Here is a 21,126-nt window from a genome sequence, read left to right as displayed (position 1 = left end):
TTTTACACTTTTCTTTATGTTCCATCCATTTCTTTATATTTCAAAATTTACCCAAAATAGTCAATGGGTCCTACCACTTCTTCACTTTTCATTCATTTTCACACTATCTTTACTCCACTATCTTCTTTTTATACATTAAAAATCAATGGATCACATCATTTCACCCATTTTTCTTTCTCTTTTCTACTACTTTATACATATTTCTTAACTTCCGTGCCCAACCCAAATGATAAGAAATGGGAGGGACGGAGAGAGTACATCACAATAATTTCAATCTCTCTGATTCTCTGTTACTCCCTCCGTCCCATATTAAGTGACCTCGTTTGATTTTCACGAAGATTAAGAAAAAAGTAGTGAAAGTGAGTAAGTTTAGTTGAAAAGTGGGTAAAGTGGTGGGACCCATCAATATTTTAATAGATAGTGGAGGAAAGTAGTGGGTGTAATAGTGTTTGTTTAATAAAGAAGAGTATAAAATAGAGAGGTAGTGGGTGTAATAGTAAAAAGTAGTGTCCAAAAATAGTAAGTATGATAGGTTCATTCTTTTTGGAACGTCCCAAAAAAGAAATGAGGTCACATAAAATGGGACGGAGGGAGTATATCATACGGATCTAAAAAGAGGCCCGGGGAACAAGGATGCCCTCCATTTTTTTTTACATTTTTCATCGTTCTAGATTTCGTAAAATTATAAATGTGTCCACACAAAATTTAAAAATATACAGGTGTTTTTCGAAAATTTGTTTGATACCTCCTAACATGCTAGATCCGCCCAGGCTTAGAGCAACTCCAAGGCATTAGACCTCTTAGGTAAAAGTGTTTATGTGGCACCTACATGGCATCTATGTGGCACATTTTAGACAATAGGTAAAAATTCTACACTCCAACCATGACCCCTTAGCAAAAAAATATAGATAACTAAAATTGGGGTTGCTACATTTGTAAAACATCTAAAGTTATTATGTATAATTTTAGATGATATAATTATACATAATACCGTTGGAGTGAAACTAGAACCTCTTAGCTATAATTTTAGATGATTATTTATATATCATATTATAGCTAACAAATATAAATAAGACCCTTGGAGATGCTCTTATACGGAGGTATTTGGCTCTGTTTTCTGGAGTTATAAGTTAGAAGTACTTATTTGTACCATTTATGTAAAAAGCCAAAAAATACTTATAAAAAATTAAGAATATTGATTTTTGTTTCATGTCTTCTTACTTCTTTCCTAATAACTTATTTCTAAATTTCACTTCATTCTTTTCTTTAAGCAAAAAAACACTTATTTTAAATTCACCCAATTACTCTTTTTTTTTTTAAGATAACCCAAATTACTCTTGATATATATTTCCTTTTTGGATTCTATATCATTGTAATATAATGAATTTTAATAATAAAAAATCCCATTGATCTCTATATTTCTTCAAGTAACTCATTGTATTATGTCGCATTGATATTTGATTCTCGATCTATGCTCATTATTTATAAAACAGTCTTTAACTTTTAGCATGTATTAAATAACTTTTAGCATGTATTAAATAACTAAATCCGATCCTATCATGTCATATTAAAATTTGGCTGTCAGTGTGTATTCATCAATATTTAAAAATATTTTAATTAATATTGTTTATCATTAGATCTTTAAAACCATATATAGGCTAAAATAATTATGCGTCACCTATTAACATAAATTTAGGGTCCTTTGGTTGGGTTATACGAAAAATTAGATATGAGTATGAAATCAATCAAATCCATATCTGGTAGTTTGTATGAGATGTTGGCATGAGTATCAATGTTGTTTTTCTAACAAACCATTAATAATAACAAAAATTATTTTCAAACCTTTTTATATAAATAACCGAGTTGAATATACTTTTAAGAGTTCTTTTTTGTACTCAAACTTAATGTCATTCAGCTAGCTCAAAACTCTGACAATCAGCCTGCTCAGAACTCTGGTTATTATCATAGTTAGCGTTATTAGAATCTAGCTGAATTTCATAAATTCAGCAATTTAATTTATCTAAAAAAATGACATAATCCTTCAAGAGCCATGATTGGTTAGTGCTACTAAGCTTTATTATTGTTTTTGAAGCAAGCTGTTAGGATTTAATTAACTAAGTGGATTGAGGCCGACAAAAGAGGATAAAGGCTGATGATAAATTACTCCAGATTTGTCTTGTTAGGAGAAAAAAACAAAATAAACAATATCTATTCTAGAAGAGATTTTATGATTCAGATAAAGCCATCTATACATTAATTCAAAACTTAAAAATAATATAGAATGTCTTGCCCTCTGTTATCACTGTTAATTTAATAACATAAAATTGCTGGCAAAAAAAAAACATAAAATTTTGTGTTTATTAGGTGATGAACACAAAAGGATTCAAAAATTAAGTAAATTATTATAGACTAATTTTTCAATAATCAAGTCAAAAAAAAAAGATGCAATATAATTGTTTTAATATATTATAATAAAATAATAATTGTAATTAAGAGGAAAATAAGAAAAGGTGAAAGGGAAGGTGATGAGACAAGCGAAAATGACCGTACAACAGCAACATATGGGCATGCATGGTGGTAGAGAATCAGTCAATCAGAGTACTCCACTCGACTTTATACATACATGTTTACATCCAGATTACTGTACTATACAGTTCCTGATTAGTGTGCAATGGAGAGCATCTCTGCAAAATCTGGTTGTTTAAATTCAGGGGCAATTGTCAAATCTGGACAGGGTAGAGGTTTGTCTCTCGATACAGGAGTCGGCCAAACTTTAAAAAAGTGACTTCTTCTTTAAAGTAAAGAAGTGAAGTAGAAGTGAGAAGTAAAAGTTAATAAAGTGTTTGAAAAAGAAATAGAAGTTGTGAGAGAGAAGTTAACATTCTCAGCTTTTTAAAAATGCTTCTACTTTTTTACACAAACGGGTCAAGAAAACCAGAAGCCAGAAGAATCTTCCGCTTCTTGTTCCCTAACAGGCTCATAATAAATTTTTGATGAATTAAATGAAATATATAATGAGATTTTTAGGAAAATCTCAATTATGATATAAAATAAAAAATTGATGATTTTAACATGAATGATGTCATGTTTAATTTATGTATGTTAAAATACTCAGAAAAATAATAATATAATTTTGTTTAAAATATTACTCTATGATTCTCTGGGAAGATTTTAGGGGAGTGTATGATTCTATGTAAATAATAATGCGGATGTAAGTACGAATGCGACCATTCCACCGTAGACTCGAAAGTCAAAGGAACATCTTTCGTATAACCAACAACTTTGTTTGTAGGCTTCTTGCTACCCTACTTTCTTTTTCTCTATTACCACCGTCACATGAATCATAACATCATTATTGTATTTCAGATTTATGTTAAAATTGTTGTGAAAATTGAAAATTAAATATAACCAATGAAATATATTTATGTACGAGAAATCAATTAAACTAATCAAAATTTAGATACATAATTACTCCCTTTGTCCCATAGATAGTATACATTGGGGAATGGGCGGCACGGACTTTAATGATCATGTAAAGTGTAGTTGTACAATTTATTTTTAATTTTTTCTCTAAATTAAAGTTTGGATGCTAAATTTTTATTCAGAAAAAGAATTTCTTAAAAATAAGTTACCGAACTATATTTTATAATGTTGTGTTTGGTTTGAGATAATGAAAATAAATGGAATGGAATGAGTAAAATTACTTGAAACTAATAAAGATAGGATGGATGTTTTGAAATAAATTCTAAGTGAGTGTAAAATTGCTATGATGGTATTTGAGAAGAAATCAGGGGTATGAGAGAATGGAGCATTCCATCTCCAATTAAAATTATGATCTCTAGCACATAATATAAAGAATGGAACGGAGAAAGTGACGAAATTTGTTTTCTTGCTCATAATATAGTCCATTTTCCATTCTATTCTTTGGGGAATTATTCACTCCAACCAAACACAACATAAGAGTACTAAAATACGCGTTGTGGATTTGAAAGGAAACGTATAAAATTAAACAGGACACAAAAAATAAAAATTAATCAATTTAAAAAAATTATGAAATAAACAGTCATGATTTTTTTGAAACAAATAATAAATAGTCATGATTAATCACTACTTTTTAAAATAACATATCAGTCAAAAATTTATTAAACTTATTTCTGATAAAATTTCTTTGGGTTATTTTGGGGCCGTTTGGGTTAGTTTAAAAGAAGTGACTTCTGGAAAAGAAGTAGAAGCTGTGAGAGATAAGCTAGCATTCTCAGCTTCTTAAAAGTGCTTCTACTTATTTACACAAACGGGTCAAAAGAAGCAGAAGCCAGAAACAGCTTCTGCTTCTGTCTGCCAAACAACCCCTTGTAACCTTCTAATTATGTCTGTGTAGGAACATTGAAATAACCTATGGACAAGCCAAGGTACCGTGCTGTACACCGTAAACAAGAGCTCCCACTCCTCAATCATGTTTCCTCTCTCGATACAGACCGACAACGCCCAGTGATTCAACCAAATGTACGACTCCAACTTTTTACAAGGGCTTTCAACTCGGTGAACGTGGGACTGGTCTTCAATTTTCGCCCGCACCACAAGTTTCAACAAGTTTGACCCCACATTGTTCACATGGAGCTTGACTTTCATCAACATATTGCTACATTTATGTTTCAAGAATACCAACTACTTCAAGTACCTAAACATGGACCTTCAGGATGTGTAACAAAACTTCACAGGCCGACCGAATTTCTCCGTTTCGTAATACAGGTCATTCTTAATAAAATAATGATTATACTCTTTGTTATTATTCATAAATATTTGGTTAAAATAAGTCATTTCGGTAAAATAGTGGATCGGAAATTTTTATATTAGGAGCATATTTGTTAATGCTCGAAAACAATTGACAAGAATTTTTGTTAGAATATGATCCTCTTAAGCCCTCCTCTAGGTTTCAAGATAATTGGTCACTTAACATGGTATCAGAGCCTAGGCTCGCGGGAGACTCGAGTTCGACTTTATGTGACCTCCAATATTCTCAGAATTTGTCAAAGACATGAAGACAATGTTATGCCCTAAAAAATGGGTGTATGTGATCCACTCTCGAGTCTCGACCCATAAATGGGTTTTCGAATGAGAGCGAATGTTGGAATATGATCTTGGTAAGCCCTCCTACTAACACCTTGAGGTTTTAGGAGAATTGATCACTTAACCATTTTCTCTCTTTTCTTTGCAAAACTAAACGCAGCTCAGCATTTATGTAATTGTTGATAATTTTATTTTTTTTACTCAAAAAAATAGAACCTGCTTGTGGCAGTAACCATTTTCTCATGTATTGGGCCTCTACTTATTAAAACACGTTCGGATCTTATTAGAGCTTTAAAGGCCTAATAGCACAAGGCCTATTATTCGAAATCCAATATACTACTATTACTGTTGTTGTGTTTTATTGTTTGGGTTGAAGTGCAACTGACTTGTAAACCAAACGGGCCTAAAATGACTAGCACCTGGTCCGAGAATTGAGCTGGTCAAGAAAAGAAAGAGCATCCCGTTTCAACCTGTCGTATACTGGTCCTGTTCGGGAGTCGGGACCTCTACTCATCTGATAAGGACTTATTTTTCTTGAAAAATATATTTTTTATAATCTAAATATTAAATAGATATTTCATACTCGTTATTTGACAAAAAAAATAAAGATTTATCGTAAGAAAATGTAAAAAATTATGTATTTTCTTTTTCAAAAATTATTTTTTATGTATTTTCCTTCAAAAATAAATATTTTTGAGAAATAAGTTTAACCAGACATCACTATTATTTTGTTGAAATAATTTTTTTTATAGATGCTCCATATCAATATGAAATTAAGTTTGAAAGATATAGTGGGTGTTTAGTGGGTGTTTGGCAACCCATTTTAACCCTGACTTCTCGGCTTATAAGTTATAAGCATTTATTCGTACCGTTTGTGTAAAAAGTCAAGAAGCCCTTATAAAAAGTTAGGAATGCTAGCTTTTGTTTTAGGATTTTTACTTATTTCCCAAACACTTTAATCACTTATAAGTCTTATCTTGTTTTTAACTTCTACTCCGCTTATTTTTTTTAAGTAATAAGCACTTATTTTAATCTCACCCAAACGGCCCCATTGAATCAACACAAAATATAAATCTTCAAAATATATCTCAACTCTCCTCTGATTTGAATTTCTAATTTACAACATAAAACTGATATTTTTAACTTAAAATCGAAATTTTAAACCATGATTTGTAAATCAGACTAAAGAGACTGAAATTAACTAACCACCATTTTGACTATTTCTAGTAGGTTATGACTCTGTTCGACATTGCGTTGCAAATAATAATAATAATTTTTTTCTAAAAATTATTCGATAAATTTAAAAATTATTTTAATTTTTCCGGACAGTTGCTTTTGGATAATACTTTTCAGGGTAAGGAGGTTCTTTTCAACTTTAATAAAAAATTATCATACATTTCAGTATTAAACATCATGAAAATATCAGTTTTTTATATTATAACTCAAAATATATAAATATTAAAAAAAAATTATAACAATATTTTTTTAATAACATGACAATGTTTAAAAAGACCTTCATTCTATTAATTTCAAAAGGCAAGACAAGCGGTCAAATTAACAGCTTGAGTTTTACTTTGTTCATCTAACTATTTCTATAAGGGATTTTCTATGGTGTGCCAAGGGCACACAATAGTCCCTAACTCCAATAAAAAATAATTCATTTTGATTGGTGGGTGAACAATAAATGATAATGACCCCTGCATTCACATCAACTCCAACAATCAAAACAAATCATTTTTATAAAATTTACAGGAGTGTATTCGATTGGGATTTTAATGGATTGTTTTTAGTCTATGGATTTTAATGGATTGTATGAGATTTTGATTTTGTGCGGATTCTTGATAAAATGTCGCAGAGTTGATGAGATTTAGGTACAATGCTTCAAAATCCTATTGATTTTGATGGGATTTCAAAAAACTTAAAATACACTGAAGAATGCCACAAAATCCATCATTTTATGAAATAAAAAAAATCCATCAGCATTTGAATACCATCATATTTTAATGGATTTTAAACAATCCCAATTGAATACCATCGGATTTTAAAGCATAATTTAAAATCCCAATTGAATACCACCAGATTTTGTAGCATAATTTAAAATCCCAATTGAATACCTCAAGATTTTAATGGATTTCAAACAATCCCAATCGAATACCCTCGGATTTCATGAATGCAAAAAAATGCTTTAAAATCTCAATCCAATACACCTCTTATTCAAGGGCACACATTACAAAGATGGTTTCTAAAATACAGTATCTTAGCTAGTCTCAAAACAACACCTCAACGGTCATAACCCGACAAAACATCTGCAGACTCTAAAATCAAGACTCCTCTTCATCATCAACGGTCGCATCCAACAAGAATCTTCCCTATACTCACACACCCCTTCAATCTCCACCGTCCATTTTCCATCCCACGGCCATAACTCCAAGTTAATCTCTTTCAATGTTTCACCCACCCATCATTTTGTTCAACTTAATAAAAATAACTATTATTTTATCTATTTACTCTATATAAAAATGCTGGCCTTGTCACTAGAAAGCTTTTCTGGGTAGTGAGTGGTGATCACTTGTTATTTTTCTTGATCATTTTTTTTCCTTTGTGGTTTATGTAAGATGTTGCATAGTTGATTTTAGCTTGTGTGACATGATGAACATGTTAAAGGTCTCAATATTAGTTGCAGCATTCTGATTCATTTACGAGTACGTAGACCCTGATAAAAATTAAACAAAAAAGTTTCGCTATTCGATCATATGGACCGGTTGAGCTTGGAAACTATGATAGATTTGCATGCATTGTGTGAGTTGCATTCTGCTGAGAAAACAATGGTGTCTGGAATGAGCTAAGTCTTTCGAAATCCGATGGTCATTTTTTGCTGATTCGAGGTTTGTTTTTGGATAAATATTTGGATTATTTGTTGATTCTTTGTTGTGTGTGATTGTGTACTGCATATAGCATTCTTGATCATATAGGAACACACTGGGTTTTTATTTTTTGTTTCGACCTCGGATTTCGATTTGTTTTGTTGAGTCTTGCACACACAGCACTCACTTAGTCTGTAAATCTTGATTCTTCATATACCTCTGCATGCAATTTTGTGTTTGAACTGTTTATATGTACAATTTGTAAGGACTGATCATACATTGCATAGATAGAGGTTACTGTGTTTTTTTTAAAAAAAATTGAGAGATTGAGAGGAGAAAATAGAGAGTGAGTGAAATCAGGGTAAGTGAGTGAAGAAGACAGATTGAGAGGGTTCGAAGAATGTTGGTTGGGTTTTTTGTAAAGGAAAGATTGAGTGATATATTTGTGAATTTGAAGCTTTATATTTGAGTGCAATGAGCACACAGAGATTTGACTTTCCGTGTAGCTTTTCACAAAAGGAGTCCTCAGGATCACAACCTGTTAGGCCTCCAGTTGGTGTTTCTGTTGAGAGGCCGATAGAAGCTAGGAATTACAGTCTCAAGAAGAGCATAAGTCTCCCACCTTTGGCAACAACTGGCCAAGATACATTTCTTGAAGGCAGACGAGGGGAGAAAAAGGATGTATTTTGGGATAGAAGAGGTAAAAATTTGAAGCGGTTTGCAGATGAGGTTTCGTTCCATGATGATGAGTCTTGCATTAGTCGAGCTAAGAGAAAAAGGGGTGGCTGGAAATCTGATGATTTTTCAGAAGGGGGAGGAAACGTAAGCTTAGGTCAATTGGGTAGTGGGAATTTTTTGTTTCGTCCTGATCTTGAAGTTCCTACGTCTCTTTCTCTGATTGCAGGCCTTGATCAATCTCAAGTTTCAATTCCAGTGTCATGTTTAGGAGAGGATAGTATTGACTTGCTTAAGCCTAGGGAATTGAGTTCGAGGAATAAGTCGTGGGTAGATTCTGTTGTAACTAAATTTACGAAGCTAACTGACCAAAATGTCGAGACGATCCAAGGGGGAACTGTGAATGAGGAGGTGTCGATATTAAGAAGCCCATCAGAAAAGGATATTTTGACTATCAGGCCAACTGAGAACACCACAGTCCATGAGAGAGGTAATAGTTCTGGACCACATAATGCTAATACAAGTGCTGATTATTCCACAGGGAAGAATGACGAGCATGGGGAGCATGAAGGGTTTGAGCTGATTAGTTTAATTGTGGCTTGTGTGGAAGCAATCGCCATGAAGGACATTAGGAGAGTCAATTACTTTATAGCTAAACTGGGGGAACTTGCTTCACCGAAAGGATCCAGTACAAGTCGTCTGTCTGCGTATTTCATCGAGGCCTTGGCTATTCGGGTTGCAAGAATGTGGCCTTTAATATTTCACATTACTACACCGAGGGTACTTAATCAGTTGGATGATGACAATGGCACTGCATTAAGGTTTTTGAACCAAATTAGTCCGATTCCACAGTTCATTCATTTCACAGCAAATGAAATTTTGTTGAGAGGATTTGAAGGGAAAGACATGATTCACATCATAGATTTCGACATTAAGCAAGGCCTACAATGGCCTAGCTTTTTCCAAAGTCTGGCCTGTCGGAAAAATCGTCCTAGTCATGTCAGAATCAGTGGCATTGGTGAATCCAAGCAAGAGCTTATGGAAACTGGTGAGAGATTAGCTGGATTTGCTGAAGCATTGAGTCTACCTTTCAAATTTCATCCAGTTGTTGACAGATTAGAAGATGTCAGATTGTGGATGCTTCATGTTAAGGAAGGAGAATGCGTAGCTGTGAATTGCATTTTGCAATTGCACAAGATGCAAGATGATGGCAGCGAAGGAGTTTTGAGGAATTTCTTGGGTCTAATTCGCAGCACTAACCCCAAAACGGTTATTTTGGCAGAGCAAGAAGCTGACCACAACTACAATACTCTGAATTCAAGGCTTTGCAATTCTTTAAGATACTATTCTGCTATATTTGACTCCATTGATACTAGCCTTCCGGTAGACAGTCTGGTTAGGATCAAGATTGAGGAGATGTTTGGACGCGAAATTAGGAATATCATTGCCTGTGAGGGCCGTGAAAGATTGGAGAGGCACGAAACCTTTGGCACATGGAGTAAGTTGATGAGACAAGGAGGTTTTCAATGCATTGGAATCACTGACAGAGAACTTATTCAGAGCCGGATGCTCTTGAAGATGTACTCTTCTGATAAATTTCAAGTAGAGAAGCAAGAACTTGATCATGACTCCGAGGCCCTTACTCTAAGCTGGTTGGATCAACCTCTCTACACAGTTTCAGGTTGGTCACCTATCGATGCTGCAGGCAGCTCTTCTTCCTATCTTCAGCCAGGCTGATCATCTACGGAAACTTTAGCACATACATTCATACATTCAACACTATACAATACAGGGTAGCAAATTTATTCATTTTAGCAAAATTCTTTCATTCTTTATTGCAGATAAAAATTTGTTTAGCCATACATCGGTAGTTCTTACATTCATGTTCTATCTTTTGATTCTTTATGTACGTCGAAATTCTTTGTAGTTCTGTCACATTCATCGTGTAATATACGTTTAATGGATCAATTCAGCAGTTCTATATTATTGCCAGGCTCAAGCTTGTTTTTTCTACTACACATCTTTGCTGATATTTTCTATCTATCATACAGTTTTGCCACCAATTCCCAGACCCACCACCATGATCAAAATATCCAAATGTGGGCACAAAGTCCAGCTGTTACGAGATATTTTCCTCAGTACTTTGTTCAGATCGACTTGTTTGCCAAGTTAAAGGAAATATCACTATCTGTTGTTAACAATTGATAATCAGATTAACTAAACACTAGAATCATCACTCCAAATTATCGTTCTTTAGAACGGCTAGGAAACGGACTTACGAGAATCTTATTATATTCTAACATGCACCTAAGCAACGTGATGAGAATTCATAAAATCATTTTTTCTAGTAAATTACTTTACACGTAAAGTTTAATTAGGAGTAAAATTGAAGTACTCATGTTAGAATTTAATATGATTCTGACAAGCCTTTTTTTAACATTTCGAGATTTTGAGAGAATTTGTCACTTAATATGTTATTAGAGCTCAAACGAGCGGGTGACTCGAGAATTTTGAGAAGATTGGTCACTTTAATGATTTACGCAAACATATCAATTACTTTAGCCATTAAGGTGTCGTAATATTTCAGTTTGGGAAAATTGATCACTTTAACAACTCACGAGATTTTGAGAGAATTGGTAACGACTCACTTCAAACGTAAAATCGAAGTAGTAAAATTTAAAATAGTCACGTAAACATTAATAAGGTTTCCAGATATCTTGGCATCTTAGTGTTGTGATGTACAGATATTCATGATAACTACAGTTGTTTAATGTTTGATTTACATTGAAATGCAAATTGATTTTGCACGAATATGTGATTTCTAGTTGTACAGACAGCAAAATGTCGAAATTAATCGCAGACACTAGAAAACAAAGGTGATAGCAAGCGCAAGAATACAAATACTAAAACTTTCTGCTCTGGTGTTCTGTTTTCATCAACTTCGTTCATTGCTGAAGAATACTATATGGCCGACCATAGAAGATTGAAACCAATGGCTGCGATTGAACTATTCGTCTAATCCTAATGACTGATGATTACACTTATTTTTGATTAAAATTCAGCGGTTTATTAAACCATATGAGATATTTAGCAACTTGCAATTTATGTGATTACCTTAAAACTTAATATCTCAAGAAATGTCGACAAGAGAGAGTATTATGAGTTGTGATCTGCGATAAAATAGAGATATTTGCTTTCTTAAATATGCAAGTTTATAAATTTAAAACCCCGATTCGACACATATTTTAAAACTCCTTTTTTGTTCTTCGCAAAAACATATACAAGCGAAACCCTGCGGTTAATCTGGCATGTAAATAGCAGGAGTTACAGTATTACTGTCCCTGAAAAGATACATGGAATCCCTTATCACTTTGGTACATTCCGGACAAACGCCGAACAGTGATCTGCTTTGCATTTTCTGTGCTTATCATCTCACCAGTAATATGGTACGAAGTATGAGCTGTATCTTCCAAAGTCTTCTGGAAGTACATGCACTTTCAATTATTTTGATGCTAAGATATGGGACATTCGAACGTGATATATTATTAAGTTTGGAAAATCCGAACTTCGGTTACACCTGTTTTTTCTAGTTAAATTTCAAATACTCGATCAAAATTTGGAGCGACTGTTGGATAATTTTCCAGTTAGACTAGATTCATGCTCTGGCTCGTATAAGATCGAGAACCAGATTTAGAATAATTGACTAATTAAGAATCAAACTGGAAACAAAATTTACTGAAAACTATATACTCAGTCAAGAAGAAATCAAACTAAACAGATAATCCGAGATGGAATGAATAAAAAGAATAATGCCAATTATCCCAAAATAATAAGAATAAATAATTTTAATTAAATAATTTATATGCGAACATATTTTTAGGAGTTGTCCCACATCAGTTGTGGAAGGGCCATAAAGCTAGAATATAATCAGCCAGAACAACTCCAATAGTACGAGGCCTTTTGGGAGGTGCCCAAAAATAAAGTCGTGCGGTCTACACCCGAAATGGACAATATCGTACTATTGTGGAGTTAGACTTGCTTAGCTGGCCCAACAAGTGGTATCAGAGCGAGGTTGGAACGGTCCGTAACAATCTCAAGTGGGCTCCAGAATGGGCCTAGGAAGAGGCAGATGGGTTGCCCAAAATGGGTTTAAGGATAAGGCAGGTGAGCCATCCAGTTTGGACCTAGGGGGAGCCCGATAGCCAGACGGACTTCTAGTATGGGCTTAAGGGGGAGCTGATCGCACAACAGGAGGCCGAATTCGACAGGTGTCGATATGGGTTACCCAAAATGGGCTTAAGGATAAGGCAGGTGGGCCATCCAGTTTGGGCCTAGGGAAAGCCAGATAGTCAGACGGACTTCCAGTATGGGCTTAAGAGGGAGCTGATCGCACAACATGAAGCCGAATTCGACAGGTGTCGAGCCCGATGTGTGAAGGGGGAGATTGTTAGGAGTTGTCCCATATCGGTTGTGGGAGGGACATAAAGCTAGAATATAATCAGCCAGACCAACTCCATTCGACAGGTGTCGAGATGGGTTACCCAAAATGGGCTTAAAGATAAGGCAGGTGGGCCATCCAGTTCGGGCCTAGGGAGAGCCAGATAGTCAGACGGACTTCCAGTATGGGCTTAAGAGGGAGCTGATCGCACAACAGGAAGCCGAATTCGACAGGTGTCGAGGTAGAATATAATCAGCCAGACCAACTCCAATAGTACGAGGCTTTTTGGGAGGTACCCAAAAATAAAGCCGTGCGGGCTAGGTCCAAAGCGGACAATATCGTACTATTATGGAGTTAGGCTTGATTAGCCGGCCCAACACATAAATCTTATTACTAATATAAGTTGAACCGATAAAAACTGTCCACCGATTGTAACCGAAAGTTTTTAGGGGGCATAATGATGCTTAGTGGAAAATAAACAACTGGGGGCTTGTTAATCACAAGTTGCAACACTCGTTAATCCGTTCCAATCCCAATACTTGACTAGCATGTTGTGCTGACTCACTCACACGTTGCTTTAAAGCAGACAATTCTTCTTCACTTTTTTATGTTTCATTTCCTAATTTTAAAAGATTCGAGGAGAAACGCTAACCACAAATGGTTTTGTATATATAAAAATGACACACGATAGAGATAAACAGTTGTTTTGTGCATGCATGGAACCGTACGATTGGTCGGTATTTTATAATAAAATAATATTTTAGTGACTCAAAAGTAAGTTGGATAGCTAGTGGTTTTGAACAATTTGTCGACTAAAAATAATATTGTTGGCTAAAGTGAAAATAGGAAGGTCGGGAAAAGAATATACAAAAGCGACGACAGACGTGGAAAAGTACAGTAGTTTCTTTTTACAAGATTCGAAAATACAAACCAACCAAGCTATTGATGAATTATTCAATAAAATTATAAATATTTGATATAAATATAAAAATAACTTGTAATATATATTTTGTCATAGAATTTAAATTTATAATATTAAAATAAAATCAAATAAAATTGAATCCCAAAAATAAAAACATACTTATCAGATTTATGTTGAAACGGTCAAAATCGAGCTCGAGCTCGAGCTCGAATTCATCCGATTGAAATAGTTAGGTAAAACATGCCATTCCGCTTGATCTCCACGATATTATTTTCATAGACTCCATCAATATACTACTATACATGCACACACAGTTCCCCCTCCACAATATCCTAACAAAAAATCTTTATAAACCTCCAACAATCTTAAATAATGCTCGGACACACAACATTATTACACAAGTATCTTCTAAATATCTTAAAATAAATCCGATATAGGAGTATCTTGTAATAAACTGCCTATATAATCTTCAACCGCCAACTTTTCTCCCTCCGTTTCTCTCTCATTTCATCTCATATTTCTTCGTTCTTGATTTATAAACATACAGATATATAATTATAATTATATATTCTTGATATACTTTTTGAAATGGGTTCTGGGTTTTCGTTATTTTTTGCACCGGAAGCGCCGGGAACGAATCTCGGCGACTTGCCGGAAAGTTGTGTGGCCTCTGTTTTGGAGAACATGGAGCCGCAGCAGATATGCCAGGTGGCGGGTCTGAACCGGGCTTTTCGGGGAGCTGCTTCAGCTGATTTTGTTTGGGAATCGAAGCTGCCTGTGAATTATGATGAGATTTTTAGAAGATTGTTTGGTGATTTTCCTAAGGAGATTTGCAAGAAGGATCTGTATTCTGTTCTTTGTCATCCTAATTCTTTTGATGACGGACATAAGGTTTGCTTCTTTTCATCTCCTTTGTTTTGCGTATGTCGGAACCAGGATTTCAAAACAGTCCGAGTTGAAAATACGGATCATCAAATTTTGAAATTCTGTAGAAATTATGGATCATTGATTTTTGAAATTCTGTCGGGATTAAAGTAGTAATTTTTTTCATTTTCGACAATAAAATCAAGGTGATAATAGCTGTTCATTAATTTGTTTATGTGTGTGTCCCAGATAATTAATGATAACAAATTAACAATGCAAGAAAAAAGTCTTCTTTTCTGGTCAATGTTTTTGTATTGGTTTTTCATATGAAATAATTTTCAATTTTGAAGAAATGATGCTTAATTTGAAAGTTTTGTACTTTCCTAATGATGGGGGTTGATTTGTGATTGTGCAGAAAGCTTGGTTGGATAAAAGTTGTGGGAAGATTTGTTTGGCTATTTCTTCGAATGGATTATCTATTACTGGGATTGATGATCGGAGACACTGGAATCGCATTCCGACTGAGGAATCTAGGTAAAGAATTTACGGAATTTAGTTCTGTTTGTCATTGTGTATTCTCTGGAGAGACTGGAATGTGTATGTGTATGTTATTAATTACCCTGATGCAGTCTAGATTCGCTTATTAATTGCATTGTGGGGATTTTCGGATTGAAATTGACTACAAGCTACTTCCATGCTTTCCACATTGTGATTTTTGCGGTATTGATAATTACTCCCTCCGTCCCTTTTTATCTGTCCATTTTGGAAAAAAAAACACATACCAAGAAATAATTGATTGTATGAACTTTTTCATTAAATACTTCTAATTAATATCTTGAAAATGGTGGAATACCCCTACTTTATGTCTTGAAAACATGAATTCAACCAAGTTTTAAATAAGTCAAGCCTTGAAAATTGAAATTATGGAGATATATTTGAAAAACTATCATTAAATTAGTTTTGAAAGTATAAATGGACATATAAATAGGGACAAATTTTTACTTCCAAAGTGGACAGATAAATAGGGACGGAGGGAGTATTTATTAGTTCCGTTCTTGTGTGAATATGAATAAACGTGTGTAATTGAAAATGCTTCAATTGAAGTTCTGTTATCCAATTTGTAGATGTCAAGCTATTTATGAATTCTTAAATTTGACACTACAAGTCCTTGATACCAACACTGGTATGATAAAATTGTCGACTTAGGAAAACGTAGATTCTCTTACTCTAAACTTCAGATTTTGTTTTTTGGCGAATTTATTAGTTATGATTTGCCTCTGATCATCACTGCTCAACATCCCTATAAAATTATGTAGATGAGGTTACCATTTCTTCTGTTATGTATGGAAAGATTGAAATAAAATGACCACAATTTGAGTTTCAACGCATGGTTGAGCTTTATAGATGCATTGTCTAGTTTATCAAGCCGTGGAATCAAATCAAACAATTTCACCTTTAAAAAGACTTAATAAGAAGAAAATCATGAATAACTCATGTGTTTGTTTCTTAATTATATAATTATATTCATAAGATAGATACTGTTTGCTCTGCATTTCACCTCGAGTTCAATATTTAGTAAATATAGTGCCCTTATATTGATATCGAGCTGCTTTCATGTGTGCAGATTTAGCTCAATAGCGTATCTTCAGCAGACCTGGTGGTTTGAAGTAAATGGTGAAGTCGAGTTTCCTCTCCCAGCTGGAACCTACAGTCTGTTCTTTCGGTTGCAGCTAGGAAAGTCTGCCAAAAGATTTGGCCGTCGAGTTTGCAACTCTCAGAACGTCCACGGTTGGGACATTAAGCCTGTGCAATTCCAGCTCTCGACTTCAGAAAAACAACAAGCCACTTCATGTTATCTGCGGAAATCTGGAAGCTGGAATTACTATCATGGCGGGGATTTTGTGGTGGAAAAATCAAACAAGCCAACGAAAATCAAGTTTTCAATGATGCAGATTGATTGCACTCACACTAAAGGCGGGCTTTCTGTAGATTCTGTCGTAGTGTACCCGGTTGAGCTTAAGGAGAGGTTAATGCGTTTTTGATTGCTGATTAACCTAGTGTATGTGTAGTAGAAAGTTAGGTTTGTAGAATGGAAGATGTAGAAGTGTTTGCTTTCAGAACCATATATCTTTTTTTGTTAGGAGGGTCAGGATATATTATTGTGTTCTGCTGGTTTCTATGTACAGTTCCAGATCTCATTTGAGTTCTTCCTCTATATAATTTTTCATTTAGTGACATTTTCTGAATAAACAGACTGTGAGGTTGTAGGATCGAAACAAATCATGTAACTGTGCTTGATCTGGGATTTGTTAATGAGTGTTCAAGTTCGTTCATGTGAAAGTCTGGTATCAGAATTTTAAATGAGCATAACTGTTCGTTAAATTCGATCGGGTTCGAGTTCAATAAACTCAATTCTGCGTACTAATAGACTCGAGCTAGAGACACATTAATCAATAAATTTAGTGAACATTGTTCGAGTTCAATAATATTTTCTTGTGTCCAGCTTGTTCACAACTTGTTTCATTGTTTGAATACTCTCCTTCCGATTTCTAAGATTGTGGCAAAATTGGTCACATAACATGATATGAGTGCTCTGGCGCATGGAAGACTCGAATTTGATTCCCACCCATGATACCTACTAGTATATTTCTAAAAATCAGGATGGAATTTCGAATGAGAAGGAATGTTGGAATATGACTTGTGAATAGGAAAATCGGTCACCTAACACAACTATCTGCGGCTTAGTATAATGTTCCTCCTCGGATTTTATTTTTTACAAACTCCAGATATTTAAACCCTGTATGAACTTATAAGCTTAATAAAAGGAAAAAGAAGCCCAGTCCAAATCTCAATTTTACAATGGGCCTACTGGGTGATGGTTGTGGTTGGGCTGGACACAAATATTGGGCCAAGTCTTCATTGGGCCTCAGACGAACAACTTGCACCTGCACTTATTATTCGGCAGCGATATCTGCTAACCATTTCGGTGTACTCATTTACTCATTTTCCCAACTAATATCCCAGCTCTGACAGTTTATTCACCGTATATTATTTCACATTTATTGTACATTTATTATTCCCGGTATTACTACTCAACAGACAACTCATTCCGATGATATGGCAGCATTATTGAATTGCGTAGCGTACGAGGTAGTCCCTTCTCTTTTCTCCGTCACCTAATTCTTTTACGATACTACTGCAAAATTTCAATTTCTAGAATTTTTTTTATTTTTTACTTCATTCATTTTGAGATATAAGTCTGTCAATTTTTTGACACAAAATCATAAGACTTTTGACTGTATTGTTAAAATGATTATTTTTAATTTTTTTCTGAACTATAATATTAACCATATATTTTAAATTATAATATTTTTTAAAAATAAAAAGTTTATTTATATTAGCAAAAAAACTGTAAAAATATGCCAAAAAGTTGAACAAATATATTTCACAAGATCAATCGGGGGAGTAGTTCAAGCGTATTGAATTGTGCCATCTTCTTGATGCTCATCTGACTTTAAAGCATATTTTTTGAAAACTTAAATGCCGAGTCGTAAGTTTCATCATTAAATATATCTCACAATCTCATTGCATATATAATACTCCTTCCCTCCTTTCAAATTACATGTCCACTTTAAAAAAATCATATAATTTAGAAAAAATAGTTGTTTACAAATCAATTGTATTAAATGACTATAACATGTGGTATGAGGTTGATCTAGAAAATATAAATAAGAGATATGTAGAGTCGAATTAATTTTGAAAATATGATTTTGCATTGAAAGTTGAAGTGGAAAGCTAATTTGAAACAAATTATTTTTTAAAAAGTGGACATGAAATTGAAACAGAAAGAGAGAGAGTATTATATACGGAAATATGATAAACTAAATTTATTCAAATAAAAATAGGAAAATACTCCATAAAGACACTGATTCGAAATTCATTCTCCGATATGATGTAATCCACCCTCATCTAATATAAACTCGTCAAGACTCTCGGCAAGCAAGTTTGAAGTCTAAAATTACTCTTAATTATACTAAAATTATCACATGAGCACAATTTTTTTGAAACAAATCATTACTAATTTCTTCAAGAAAAGACAAATACGTCTAATATTCGTGTGGGCGAGCTGCTTTTTCCTTGTCGTTACAAATCAATATATTCCAAACTTCTTAAAATTAACGTTGAACTCAAGAATTTCTAACTTATTTATTACCCGGTCATTTTATTTGTTTTTGTTTTCTGTCTAACCAATTTTTTCTGCCGCTCGGTTGAAACATTATCTTGCTTTTGCCGCTTCCGGCGCTACCAACTGTTACAAGATAGGATATTCGCAGTGTAAATCTGCATATTTACAAGAGATTTGTTTTTATAATTAATTAATTTATTTTAAATAAATATTAACATTTAATAATTCATATTGAAAGACATTTAAAAAATACGACTTAGATAGTCAAAATCCTTGAAGATAGAAAAACAAATCAAAGGGACTTAATGTATTAAATATTAAGCTTCTACGTGGCATTTTTTTTATAAATCTTCTACGTTTATCCTTTCTTATCTGTGATGATATTTCAATTTTTTTTCAAAATATAGTTGATAATGTACTATTTGTTGAATTTACAAAATTATATTTACACGTAAATCATCTAATTAATATTAATTATATACTTGCCATGTAATTTAAAGAAAAAAATCTTGAATATTAAGCAAGAAAACTTCCTTGTTTGACCTTAAACACAAAATAGCGTGCTACTACTTTATTCCTCGGGAAGTCTACATTTAACTAGAAACAACATGCATACGTATATTCTTTGCCACCCACAACTTGCAACTTTTTTTTTAATCCTGGGATAAGGATCAAGACTATTTTCAAATACAAATAAGAAATAATTGCTTGAATAAGACATGTGGTTAAACTAAGTAAATTTTAAATATTTTCACAATATATTCATACTATAAATTTTAAAAACGTTGAAGTACATTAAAATATATAAAAGACCTCAATTTCACCATTACCTAAGAATTTTATCAATGTCTTAAAAACCCTAAGAATTTATGAATTTTAAAAACGTTGAAGTACATTCATTCACAACATGTCTTATTTATATTTTTCCCGCATATGAGCGGATCACAAAGAACTGAAACCTAATCTAATACTGCAGCAAGATTTATTGTCAACCAGTTATTTTAATTTCAGAGGATAAGGGGATTTTTTATTTTCACAAAAACTGAAATGAAGATAGGAGACAAAACCAGACTTTTGCCTCGGTTTTTGTGTAGTAGATCGCATTAGTTGCTCCCCACGTGAGCCGTGGCTTGTGCTTCAAAGCTAAACGAACTTCATCTGCTCCCTCCGTCCGTTACTTTTTAGACGGTATTTTAAAGTGTTAAAAAAATCACATTTAAATATAATTATTATTTATAAAATTTATATTAAATAAAAGTTCAGAATATTAATTTGAATATTTGTTTAAGGGAAGTCGGAGTTGTTTTTGTTTTTTGACTCGTGTAAACTTTTAACAATTAAGATTATTAGAATTTTTTTTTTCATATAAATTATTAATTTATATATTTTTAATTCTAATTAATATCTTTATTTTAAAAAGAAAATCATTTAAGTCAAATATTAATAACAACTCCTCTCTCCCAAAAAAACCCTAATTCTCTCTAGCCTCTCTCTTGTCGTAGCCGCCTGGGGCTTCCATCGGTTTTCACCGGTGGAAAGCCCCGAATCAGTTAACTACTTTGTTTTATTCTTAGTTTTTGAATAATACTTCTTCTCGGGAAACTTAGATTCAGAGCCATCGGAGATTTCGTTGTCTCTCTTCCAAGCGGGTGAGTTGCAGTTCGATTTTTCTTGTTTTGTGGTTCTGCTCCAGATCTAATCTCGGGGGATTCTTAGATCTAAAACCATCGGATATTTCGCTGTCTTTCTCCTCTATTTCAAGTGGGTGGATTTTCAGTCGGATTTCTCTTGTTTCTTTGGTTCCATCTAAGGTTGTTTTCTCTCCCTGGTGAGAGCTTTGTTTTTCGCTTCTTAATTGTAAGCGGGGTTTGATTTGGTATGAAAGTTTGTATGGAATCGCAGTTCTGGTCGATAGCTCAAACGATAGCTCTATCGGGGCATGATGAAGAGGGTACCAGTAATTCAACGAGAATGCATGAAGCGGGTACCTGTATTTGCACATACATTTTATTCAAAATATCGTTTAACTGTCTCTTTGTGAGAACAGGCGATTGCAATTTACTGTTTGTTCGACTCGATCATTGGTGTAGATGCCGTATGGCCTTTTATT

At 33.7% G+C, this 21,126-nt stretch overlaps 2 protein-coding genes across 2 annotated transcripts; both read left to right on the top strand.

Annotated features, from left to right (window-relative positions):
• The first annotated feature begins 7,418 nt into the window (after positions 1-7,418).
• LOC108214409 (scarecrow-like protein 28) lies at positions 7,419-10,592 on the top strand. The gene has a single exon (XM_017386398.2). The coding sequence runs from the start codon at positions 8,406-8,408 to the stop codon at positions 10,341-10,343; it is 1,938 nt and encodes a 645-aa protein (XP_017241887.1). The 5' UTR covers positions 7,419-8,405; the 3' UTR covers positions 10,344-10,592.
• Positions 10,593-14,290: 3,698 nt separating this feature from the next.
• On the top strand, positions 14,291-17,067 carry LOC108207010 (F-box protein PP2-A12). Its single transcript, XM_017377472.2, has 3 exons — positions 14,291-14,857; positions 15,246-15,364; positions 16,455-17,067. Exons 1-3 carry the CDS (start codon positions 14,555-14,557, stop codon positions 16,870-16,872), a joined length of 840 nt encoding a protein of 279 aa, XP_017232961.1. The 5' UTR covers positions 14,291-14,554; the 3' UTR covers positions 16,873-17,067.
• Positions 17,068-21,126: the final 4,059 nt, after the last annotated feature.

Source organism: Daucus carota, chromosome 1 (assembly GCF_001625215.2).
Source record: "Daucus carota subsp. sativus chromosome 1, DH1 v3.0, whole genome shotgun sequence".
Lineage (NCBI taxonomy): Eukaryota > Viridiplantae > Streptophyta > Magnoliopsida > Apiales > Apiaceae > Daucus > Daucus carota.
Note: the sequence above shows the minus strand (reverse complement) of the source record. Positions and strands in the feature narration are given on the sequence as shown.

Bases quoted from the DNA above. Each gene is read 5' to 3' on its own strand.
- LOC108214409 (XM_017386398.2), top strand. From the start codon at position 8,406: ATGAGCACACAGAGATTTGACTTTCCGTGTAGCTTTTCACAAAAGGAG.
- LOC108207010 (XM_017377472.2), top strand. From the start codon at position 14,555: ATGGGTTCTGGGTTTTCGTTATTTTTTGCACCGGAAGCGCCGGGAACG. The intron at 14,858-15,245 runs GTTTGCTTCTTT...GTGATTGTGCAG, and splicing joins CTTTTGATGACGGACATAAG to AAAGCTTGGTTGGATAAAAG. The intron at 15,365-16,454 runs GTAAAGAATTTA...TCATGTGTGCAG, and splicing joins ATTCCGACTGAGGAATCTAG to ATTTAGCTCAATAGCGTATC.